The following is a 12294-nucleotide window of genomic DNA, read 5'->3' as shown; positions in this document are numbered from 1 at the left end:
AAACCTCTATGCGAACACACTTGCCCGAAAAAGTGCGGGGGACGAATTTACGTGATATTAAAAGTGGGGGGGACACGCCCCCCGCGTCCCCCGCGTAATCTACGCCCCTGGTTGCTATGATTGGGTACATATGAATGATTTTAATTAACATAATATTGAAATAACTATGACTGGATCTGTATTGGTTAATGTTAGTGTTAAAATACCTGGATTCAGTATTTCTCAAATTTCTTTGAATTTGCATTCCTATTTAAAGGAGTGTGTTCAACAGCAAATTAATGTTGCTCACAGCATGTGACAAATTATCCAACCATGTTCAATGTCTTGCTTTTCAGAACTTTGTCATTAATGTCTCAAAGCATAATAAACAGAATTGTACATTGAAATCAATTCGAACTGTAAGTCGATATAATAAATCTCCCAGCAGCCTCCACAGCTGTTATCACAAGCACTCATCAGTGCACATTACACATCAGACAGCTGATGGAACTGTGTCTATTCCTGCTCCAGCATTACATTCATCTCACTGCTGCAAGGCTAAAACACTGCTAAACTAAACATGGACCTTTACCAGAGATTCCTCTAGAAGAGAGTCCACAAAATAGAAAATGGCATCAGATACTGTAGATATAAGCGTGTCTGAATGTTCATGCTATGATTTGCTCAGAACCAGGTTTTAATATGTGTGAAAATTCAGTATGATGTTTATTGTGACTTAAGATATAATGGTGGTCTCAGGGTTATTAGGTTTTAAATGTAAACCTCAGCCTTTACCCTGTGCAGGACGACAGCTGTCTGACTGGAGGCAGGAGGGGTGCAGTGGGTTTCACTGTGTCACTCAATATTTAAAGGCTTTGTTGAGAGGCGGACACACAACAACTAAGTCATTGTTTATTTGTGTCAGACCACTGCAGTGGCAAATGATGAGAGGAAAGGATGGTTTTAAAACTCTTATATTAGGATGCGGGCCAATCTGACCCATTTTGAGTTTTCTGAAATATTGGATAACCTATGATATTCTCCTTAAATAAATAATAATAATAAATATATGAATTTAGAATTTTTTTTCATTTAGGAAATTACAAAATTATGATTATGATGTTTGGGGTCAAATTGATCCACATACTACAAGATTAAAGACAACTGCATAGATTATAATGAAATAAAAAATAATTCTATATTGTGTAATGTCAGTTCCCTTTCATGGGAACTTCGAACTGCGTCCTCTAGGGGTCGCTATGGGGAACGCCTCGTCGTGACCCGTGTCTGAAGCATACATTGAAAAAACACCAACTCGTTGGGCGGCGATTACTTCAAGTGAGATTATACCAGCTCACACTTTCCAACAGAATATGGTTAAAACAAGAAAAATGAATCTAGAGTTTAACAGACATGAAACATGCAAACCATTAAACTGTATATTACTTTATGTAGCATGACCCAGTTTTGATATATTATACACCCAAACATAAACATTAAAGAAGGAATATTCAGTGGCTTTTTCCAGTCAAGGCTTCAAGCTACTTGCCTATATTGAGTGACACAAATGATAACTAGCCCCTAAAGTTGCCCAAAAACATATTAAACCATACAAAAAATATAACAAGTTTAAAATTTTAAGTATTTATTGATCCCCAAGGGGAGAAGGTAATGGAAACTTGCAAAACGTCTCAGGTTACTTATGTAACCATTGTTCCCTGAGTAGGGAACGAGACCCTGCGTCCTCTAGGTTTCTTGCCATGCTGCGGATGCAAGCTTCAGACGAAGAAGTGAATGATGTGTAGCTCCCGGCGCTTATTTATACTATAGTCGCACCGGTAGTGACGTCATGGCTGTCGCTGGCCAACGAGTTGGTGTTTTTTCAATGTATGCTTCAGACACGGGTCACGACGAGGCGTTCCCCATAGCGACCCCTAGAGGACGCAGTGTCTCGTTCCCTACTCAGGGAACCATGGTTACATAAGTAACCTGAGACGTTTCTTATCTACACTTTGAGGGTATTTATGTTAATGCATTTGGCATACATTTTTATCTGAAGAAACTTGCACCACAATAAAAGTATGTATGTATATGTAATTTTTTTAAACGCATAGAAACACACAGAAATAAATGCTTTTCCACACTTCTTAGGTTTAAAATGTTTTTAAAAATGTACAAAAAACAAAACAAAAACACAATACTGTTTATAATATTCACAGTTACAGTGATAACCAAAATGGTTAAATACAGTTTTAAATGTGTTTTCATGTTCATTTTTTGTGATATGTGAGAAATGAGTATTAATGTTAGAGGTTTACTGTTTTTATCTGATTCTTTTTTTCATAGACGGATTTTTAGTGAATTGTATTAAATCCAATTAGGATCAATTTGACCTCCACTATTACGATCATACATGTTTTCAACCTAATACAAGGGGCTTTCAAAACATGTACCTCAAAAACTACTGAATGGAAGTCCCCAAAATCTATCAAACACACACACACACACACACACACACACACAAACAAACACACGCACACTCAGACACACACACACACACGCACACACACACACACACTGACCTGCAGTCTCTTCATGGTCTGGGAGTCCTGGTCAGCCTTGACCTTACAGGCCACCAGCAGCTGAGCGGTGGATGCTGCCACCTGTTTGGCTGAAGAAATGAGTTTCTCCTCACTGGCATGACCCTGAACAGCAGAGTTAGCCGCCTCACACAGGTTGTTGGTAGCTGCAGCCACCATACGCGCCTAGAGCCAATGAATTCATGGACAAAATATGTTGAACATCCACCTCATCAAAAACTACTTCATGCATGTATGTGTAGGTATCTGAAACCTCTGCATCTAAATCTATCAGAAGAAACTGAGAAAGTTAAAGTACTAGTTCACCCAAAAATGATCGTTCTGTCATCATTTACTCTCCCTCATGTGGTTTCAAACCTGTTCGACTGACTTTGTTCTGCATAACACAATAGAAAGTATTCTGAAACCGTCTCAGAGTTATCTTGTCCACACAGTGAAAGTCAATAGAGACCAAAAGATGTTTTGGACTTCACTGACTTTGGACAAAAATAACTGAAACATTCTTTAAAACATCTTCATTTGTGTTTATAATGATACGAGGGTATGATATGACAGCAAATGATGACAGAATTGTCATTTCTGGGTGAAAGCTCAAGAAATCAGCACTTCCAGCACCACTTGTGACAGTGACTTTGAAACAGACGTACAGCAGAAATGAGACCCTGTGACCACTGTCCATCATCCACAGCGTTTGCTGGGATCGCCCCGACCTGACAGAGAGAGAGAAATTCATTACTGACTGAGCAAAGCTGAACAAAGTACAGGATTTCCAGGCATTCTGGATGAAGCATGTTCATCGAGGCACGTTCATACCTTCCCTTGAGCCACCAGCTCTCTCTGAGCGGCAGATGCAGCTTTGACCAGAGCGCTGGTGGCTGCAGCAATGGATTTGGCTGCTTCCAGAATCTGTTCCTCGAAGTTTAGACTCTCATCAGCTTCCTGTTGATCAGAACAGAGCAAAATTCATTTCCATCACTGTCTGAATCCTTAAGGTTTTTCACATGCATATGAACACATCACAATGGTTTTTCATTCCAGTATAGATGATGAGGATGATGATGGAGGTCAATTCATGCTGCATTCATATTTCATGTGATTTGTGTTACCTTAAATCCAAATCCAAACTGGGCAATGCAAACAGGAATAGTTACACAAATGTCACATAATAATCAGGAACATCCACTTCAGAATATAGGAGCACTGAGTGGGATTTTCCAAGTTAAATGTAAAATGTCAGGCAGTGTAGTGTGTCAGTTAAGCTGCTGGTGCGTGTGCGAGTCCTGAAGGATGTGGGTAAATGTTTCCTCACCTTGGGTTTGGCTCTGGGTTTGAGCTGCTCTAGTTTCTTAGCGGCAGCTTCAATGGCAGCTGCGGCTCCCAGCAGCTCATTTTCGGCGATGACAGTCGGGTCCTCAGGGTCCACCCACTCTGTACCTAAAGAAAGCATCGTAACCAATCAAACTCGTGTGTGGGATTCTGCCGTGTACCTGTAATAAAATGCTATATCTCGGCCTTCCTCCACCTCCTTGTATTCTTCCTCTGATTTGAGCACATTCTGCATTGCTTGGATCTGGATTTTTTTATTATCTGTGGTTCTTTTTATAAATCCTGAGGTTCTGACTGGTGTGAGAATAATTTGCTTAAGGAAAATATTCAACAACAACAAAAAATTATTGTTCTGAATTGTTAGTATTAGATAGATCGGGGTCAGTAAGATTATTAGATTATTCGTTTTTGAAAGAAGTCTCTTCTGCTCACAAGGCTGCATTTATTTGACCAAAAACAGTAAAAACCGTAATTTTGTGAAATGGTTTTACAATTTAAAATAGCTGGTTTTTATTATACTATATTTTAAAATGTAATTTATTGCTGAATTTTCAGCATCATTACTCCAGTCTTCAGTGTCACATGATCCTCAGAAATCATTCTAATATGCTGATTTGCTGCTCAAGAAACATTTCTGATTATTATCAATGTTGAAAACAGTTGTGCTGCACAATATTTTCATGTTGAAACGGTGATACATTGTATTTATCAGGATTCTTTAATAGAAAGTTGAAAAGAACAACATTTATTTGAAATAGCAATCTTACATTATACACATTTTTACTGTCACTTTTGATCAATGCATCCTTGCTGAATAAAAGTATACATTTCTTTAAAAAAAAAAAATCACACTGACCCCAAACTTTTGAATGGTAGTTTATATTCATAAAGGAATATAATTTCCTTTATGTGCAATAAAAATGAACAGCAGAAAGTCTAAGTATCTTATCATATTAAATATGTTATTTTACTCATATAAATAATAGATACCTAGACTTTTTTTGTGTGAATTGGCACCTACAGTATAAATCATCCTTTTTCATTAAATCCTCACAGACCCCCACAGAAATTCTCCTGGTCTCTCATCATGTGTTAAATCAGGGTCTGGGTATTATCACCCCGAGCTCTCAGATCACTTTCAGTGGATTATCCTGATAAATCCTGCTTGGATTCCCTGCTCATGATGCAGAACTGGAAGCGGATACTTGACCTGAGCTGATGGAGAGGACAAGAGGGCAAGAAGTACGAGAGGAGCCCTAGATCTAGAGCCCTGCAGCCAGAAGATAATCCACTGAATCTGGGATGGTGAGTGTAGTGTGTGTGTATTGAGAAACATGACACACAGGTCGCTGTCGTACCTTTCATGGCCTCCGCAGCCTGTATGAGCTCCGTCACTGAACCGGCCACACGTTTGGAGAAGTGTGCCAGCTGCTGTTTAAGGTCATGACTTGGTTTCTGAATGATCTGTGGATAGAGACCGCATGACTTCAAACACATGAAAGCATTAAAACATCCTAAATGAGAGATTGTTAAATCAATCTGACACTGATGACATCTTCAACTCCTCACAGACAGCTCATTGCTGTTAGACACTCATGCGGTCAACTAGAAGACACTAATCTAGTGATTTCTGAGGTGTGTGTGTGTGTGTCCTCGGCGTGTCCTCCAGGGTGGTGCTGGTGACAGTGGAACAGGTGCATGGCATTAGCAGAGCTGTTCGTTTGAGACAGACGGCTATGAAAAGACTTGGCCATGAGCAGGAATGCTGGGAATGACACAGACAATACCAGAAACACACCCACAGACAAACATATGCTGTCTGTCTATATAAACCCTACAGAAGCACAACTAACTCTTCAGAGTTCGCATGTTCTGATCAACGGATTTCACTAACTGTTCCAGTCGTTCATGATTTTTGTTTTGAGACTGTGGTGCATTTCTCTTTAAAGAGGTCATATGATGCTGCTAAAAAGAACATAATTTTGTGTATTTGGTGTAATGAAATGTGTTTATGCGGTTTAAGGTTCAAAAAACACATTATTTTCGAGCCGTTTTAGGTAGGCGTGGCTGACTCTTAACTTTTATAAAGAATATCTCTTTGGATTTGAGACTTTAGTCTTTGCAACTTTACAGATCTTCTTTATGCGTCAAGAGCTTGTAACACTCCAAAGAGAAAGGAAAAATTGAAATCGCATCATATGACCCCTTTAAATGTCAGGTGACTATATTTGGAATGAATAGATCTAAACGATCAATAGATTACTAATGTGTCCAATACGACGCTCAACCGACAGACTCATGTTTCAGACTGGTTTTATTCCAGTCAAACATTCAAAGAAATATACAGAAAATATTTAAGAGCAGAGTAAAACTACATTTTGTGGTTTGAAGGTGTTTCCATTTCAAGGTTTATGACATTTTTAATTTAACATTTTTTTTGCCATAGTTAGCAGGATGTTGGCACAGTCTAATAATCGTGACTATGGGAACCCTGTCTCTTTCTGAATATTACACAAAACTGACAATCCATACTGATTTGGCCTCCTCCCAAAACCTTAAACTCACATGATTAGTGCGCACACACACACACACACACACACGCACGCGCACACACACGCACACACAAATGCAGCACAATCCAAATGTCTAATAATCGTGACTATGGGAACCCTGTCTCTTTCTGAACATTACACAAAACTGACAATCCATACTGATTTGGCCTCCTCCCAAAACCTTAAACTCACATGATTAGTGCGCACACACACGCACACACACACACGCGCGCACACACACGCACACACACACAAACGCAGCACAATCCAAAGGAAAATACTCATACATGAACACTGAAGTCTAAAATATGGCAAATGGCAAAATGTTAAATGCTTCTGCAAACAATTCACATTTCATTCAGTATTTCTGAAAACTTTGACAAATGAACCTGTAACAAAGCATTTTTACTAATGAAGATGCTATTAATATTTTATATTTAAAAGGTCTTATAATGCATCCGAATGTCACCATGAAAATGACCATGATAATGAAATCACACAAGTTACTACATTAATATATTTTACCAGTGATTCTCAAGTGGTTTTACTTCAAGAAAAAAGACAAAGTGTGCAACTACTGATCTGCAAAAATAACAATTTATCAGGATTTGTGTTAAATTTCTGTTTCCTCAATCTTATGGTTGCAGATTTTTTCTTTTTTGTGTGTGTGTGTAATGGGCCACCTATGGGCAGAATTTCACAAAATACGGTGTACATGTCAAAATGTCCAGTTTTATACAAAGTTTTGTTGGCTGGTGGATTTTTAGAAGATTTGTCACTAAGACAAACTGTCTAACATCTGTAAAATGATCTGGCAAATCTGAATTCTGTTAAACTTTTTTTTTTGTCACGAGAGTCTATAGATGATGCATGACAAAATTCACATGAAACATTTAAAAAGGAAGTTTCAAAATCATAAGTCAAAGTCAAAATGGCAAAATAAAAAAAAGACTGAAATGGAAATAAATATAGATCTGCAACCCACCAGTTGAGAAGCACTGCAGCACACACTATATTCTGTAATTTATGTGTCATGTTAAGAGGTTGTGCAATTCAGCACACACATTCACATGCACAATCAGTCACCTTTAACTCACCGGCTATCGGCGAACCCACCCCCCCACACACACACAGAAAACAGAAAATAAATGAAGGAAAGCACTGAAATGCATTTCTCAGACCTGCATAGTAATGATCTGAGCGTTACTTTGTTACATCCTCAAAATCCCTTATGTACTTTTACCAATAAAAAAAACTACATGGCGCACCCCGAGCCGAAGCGCAGCGCTCGAGCCTGAACGTCTCGCTTCACCTCCGGGTGGAACACCGCTTGCTGAACACCACAGCAGAAAAATGAGTTTCACTTTAGCTTAACAGAAACACACATACACTAGAAGTCAAAGTCTGAGCACTCATTCTACATTACCGTTATTTAAAAAACATGGAAAATAGTAAAGTCACTAAACTCAAATGATATGGAAATTATTTTTATTTTTATTATTTTTATTTTTAGATTCCTTTCTAAATTCCAAACCTCCATCCACACTCTGTACTGGACATTCTTTCTACTAGTTTCTCTTTTTAGACTATTTGGTTAAGAGGTTGTGCAATTCAGCACACACATTCACATGCACAATCAGTCACCTTTAACTCACTGGCTATCGGCGAACCCACCCACAAACACACACAGAGAAAACAGAAAATAAATGAAGGAAAGCACTGAAATGCATTTCTCAGACCTGCATAGTAATGATCTGAGCGTTACTTTGTTACATCCTCAAAATCCCTTATGTACTTTTACCAATAAAAAAAACTACATCTAATGTTTTATCATATTTTAACTACCCTTTAACATATTTTAGACAAATATTTCAGTCACTGACCCATTGAGTGACAAACATACTGTGAGTTTGTGAAATATGGGACATTTCAGCGTGCCCCTAAGATCACAGGACCAAAGGCTGCGTCAGTCATTTCACACAGCTTTAACTCTAATGACCCCCTAAAGGAGCTCTAAAGGAATGTGTGTGTGTGTGGGGTGTACTAGAACATGCTCTAATGCTTGGTGGTTCGAAAAACACATTATTTGTCACAATTTACATTATTACAATACCTTTCTCTCGTTTTTTTTTGGCTAAATCACGTTTTAGATACAATGTCAACAAAACGCTTAAAAATAAGTGCATTTACTATGTACAGATAAGTGCAAAGTTAATATGTATTATGTTTAATGTTCTTTAATTCTAACATGAATCGCAGCGAAACTGTTATACAGTTGAATTTATTCATACCATAGTCTCATAATTGAAGTGTAAATTCTGCAGATTACATCATTGTCCAGTATTGTACTGTCAGCAATTTGCTCAGGTTAGCAGTTGCGATCACATCCTCTTGACGGCAGGAGTTCCCAGCAGCCACTGCTTTCGCCGTGGCCAGCGTGATGCCTTTGGTCATGCGGATGAACTCCTCTGGAGTGGCGGTCTTTGGAGGAGGATCTGGACTGCTGAACACCTGAACACCAGCAAAACATGTGATCAACACAAGGGTTTTTCACCTGCTCTTCTTCATTCAGCACAGTTCAGTGGGAGCGTGTCTCTTACAGCCAGCTCTTGTTTGATGTGCTCTATGGTGGCCTCTAGTGCTCGTGTGCCTTTAGTGGCCTCGTCCTCCACGGCCTTCACCGTCTTCAGTAGAGACGTCACATTCGTCACCATCACCTGACCCCACAGAAACATCACACATGAAAACTCTCGACACACTTATGCATTATGACTATGAAGACTGTGCTTCAAGTTACTCAATCAAGCAAGAACTGTATAATCCCTTATAATAATATAATGTACAAATAAAGAAATGCTGATCATTTTACAAATCTAAACAGCTTTGCCTGAAGCCTGGCATAGAAAATGTCTGTCAAGTCTGATATTTCATTCGGATATCAGCCAATTAATTTTAAAAAATCCCAACAATGGCCAATACTGGTCATCTGTATGCTGTGATAATAAAATAATAATAATAACAACATTAATAATAGTAATAATAATTTTAGTTTAAATTTTAGTAATTCTGTTACATGATTTTGACATTTAAACTTATTTCACTTGGATGCTAAGGCAACATTTCTAATTTTAAGTTTAAATTTTTAATTTAATATATATATTTTTTATTTCAGCTTTATTTCAATTACTGAAAACATTGTTTAATTTTCAATTAGTTTTTTATAGTTTTAGCTTTAGTTTTAGTTAACAATAGCACCACTAATCTGAATGTAAATCATTAGCAGTTCTTCAAACGGACTGACTCCTGATTTCAGGTCACCTAATATTTTCTGGCAGCCCACAATAATCAGATTGTCTGTTTAAGTCATTTTGACTGAGATCAGTTATTAAAGGCCTCAGGTGGACACAGACTGAGGACTAACTGGAGTGTTTGTGTGTGTGGATGAATGAGATGGTCCTGTGCTTTTGTGTGTCTTTACCTTAGCAGAGTTCTTGAGCTGTAACATGGCGGGATCATCGTGAGGTTTGCCGGCCGCAGCCTTCGTGCACACACACAGACACAGACACACACACACACACACACAGACACGCACACACAGACACGCACACACACACACTCACACTAACGCATGCACGCACACATGTACACACTCACGCACGCACACGTACACACTCACACTCACTCACATACACACGTACACACACACACACTCACGTACACACACTCACAACTCACACTAACGCATGCACGCACGCGCACACACACGTACACACACACACACACACACACACGTTCTGACAGCAGGTCAACTGTGTTTTCTGTTTGAAAGCGGACAGGACAGGAAGCGGGTGTCTGTACTTGTGTCTCAGGGTCTTCAGCGCCCAGACTGGCCGCTCCCAGTTTGACCACATCAGCCAGTTTAGTGATGGTGTTAACAGACGACTGCGCAGCCTGAGCCAGTTTCTCTTGACTCGCTCCTGCTCCAGACACCAGCAGCTTAGTGTCCTCCACCAGAACTTTAGCCGTCTTCAGGATGTGCTCTCTGACAAACCACAGGAAACACAAAACTATTAACGTCACAATCCGCTAATGGTGAAACATATTAACACTAACGGATAAACAAACACATACAGGGGGCGACAAAGATTACATAAAAGGAAAGACACTTTTCTGTTACTAAGATTTTTTGTAATGCTTTATAAGTAAAGTGCATCATGTTATCAGATTACTTCTAATAATAAAGTAATGAGTGAGGATTTTTTTTACTTAAATTGACAATGTGGTTAAACATGTTAGCAAAGGGCTAAAACATGCTAGACATTTAGCTAAAACTAATCTAGCAATGCCTAGAAAAGCGGTTTGATTGTTTCTTTTGAGGTTTAATTGGGTCTGAAAAGGTTCACTTGGGACTGAACTGGTTTGATATGGTTTCTTGTGAGTCAATGGGGTTTGAAGTGGTCTAATATCGTCTGATTGAAATTTGATTTGTTTTCCTGTCTTCATATGACTTTCTTTCTGTCAATCTGACAATAAAATCTTCAAACCTCAAGCTTTTAAAACGGTTTCATACTTTTAGGCCAGGCTTTTTCAAGCTAACTTCAAAGTTTGTCAACCGAGAGATTAGGAAGTGAATGATTCTGGTTCCTTAATGGTTTCATTAAACAAAACATCCCTGGCATCTGCGCTGATTTGCAAATTGTTGCATTCAAGCATCCCTGTATCTTAAAAAGTAGAGCTTGGTTTGTTTCCCATCATTCCACATCCATAATTTGAGCCTTCAAATCTGAGGTGGGAACAATAGTTGTGTTTCGTGACCCTTCAAAAACCTTATTTAAATGATCACATAAATGTCCACTGGGCAGTTTGGGCACTGGTGTAAGGAGTACCTGTGGTCTGCAAACGTCTCGGCGTTCTCTCGGTTGAGAGTGCCTGCGGTGGCAAACATGATGGTGGTGTCCAGATCAGCGATGATGCCAGAAACAGCACTGGCAGCAGTAATGCAGGCCTGAGTGCCACGATTGCCCGCCTGAAGAGCCGCCAACACGTGAGACACCTGAGAGAGAATACAGATATTAGGAGTCCCATCAAGACTGAAATGACATCCATAAGTCCAGTAAGAGAAGATCTACTGTGAACCTTCTCGGAGACTTTCCGAGCGCTGTCGATGAGCTCTTTCTTGGTGTAGGAGTCGTTTGGACTGCACTGCAGCGCTCCTGCTTTACTGACCAGACCAGTGCAGCTGTAGCCCAGCTCTGTCACCTGCTTCCTGATGTGAGAGCCGATCTGAAGAACAAAACACCTAACCGTTAACTAACACCTTAAATCCGGATCTAGTCGGGCTTTCAATCAAAGAATTAACTTAATGCAAAGTATCTCATTTTACACGAGTAATGTGACATATATCAGAGAGCAACAGAATATTCAACAAGAAATATAGTGTGGGATGCGATTCTATTTATCTGGAAATGATTGGATAATCAAAAGAGGTCTCTATTGGACAGCTGATTGGGGGAGGAGTTAAAAAAATAAGAGGGCTTGGTCAGTTGAAAAGTAAAAGGTTATTACATTTTGAATTACAATACAGGTGCATCTCAATAAATTAGAAGGTCGTGGAAAAGTTCATTTATTTCAGTAATTCAACTCAAATTGTGAAACTCATGTATTAAATACATTTGTAAGTCGCTTTGGATAAAAGCGTCTGCTAAATGTCTAAATAAAAAAATAAATTCAATGCACACAGACTGAAGTAGTTTAAGTCTTTGGTTCTTTTAATTGTGATGATTTTGGCTCACATTTAACAAAAACCCACCAACTCACTATCTCAACAAATTAGAATA

General features: G+C 39.0%; 1 protein-coding gene across 1 annotated transcript in view; it reads right to left on the bottom strand.

Moving 5' to 3' along the window:
- Positions 1-12294, bottom strand: part of LOC107737170 (talin-1-like) — an 86611-nt gene that overhangs the window by 4108 nt on the left and 70209 nt on the right. Inside the window, exons 43-53 of the mRNA XM_016548612.1 lie at positions 11594-11740; positions 11344-11510; positions 10241-10499; positions 9936-9995; positions 9058-9174; positions 8807-8968; positions 5264-5390; positions 3889-4013; positions 3393-3518; positions 3227-3289; positions 2562-2744 (exon numbers count right to left, since the gene is read on the bottom strand). Coding sequence (XP_016404098.1) covers positions 2562-2744; positions 3227-3289; positions 3393-3518; positions 3889-4013; positions 5264-5390; positions 8807-8968; positions 9058-9174; positions 9936-9995; positions 10241-10499; positions 11344-11510; positions 11594-11740 — 1536 coding nt within the window. The remainder of the gene's footprint in view (positions 1-2561; positions 2745-3226; positions 3290-3392; positions 3519-3888; positions 4014-5263; positions 5391-8806; positions 8969-9057; positions 9175-9935; positions 9996-10240; positions 10500-11343; positions 11511-11593; positions 11741-12294) is intronic.

Source organism: Sinocyclocheilus rhinocerous, unplaced genomic scaffold (assembly GCF_001515625.1).
Source record: "Sinocyclocheilus rhinocerous isolate Xijiao unplaced genomic scaffold, SAMN03320098_v1.1 scaffold2386, whole genome shotgun sequence".
NCBI lineage: Eukaryota > Metazoa > Chordata > Actinopteri > Cypriniformes > Cyprinidae > Sinocyclocheilus > Sinocyclocheilus rhinocerous.
Note: the sequence above shows the minus strand (reverse complement) of the source record. Positions and strands in the feature narration are given on the sequence as shown.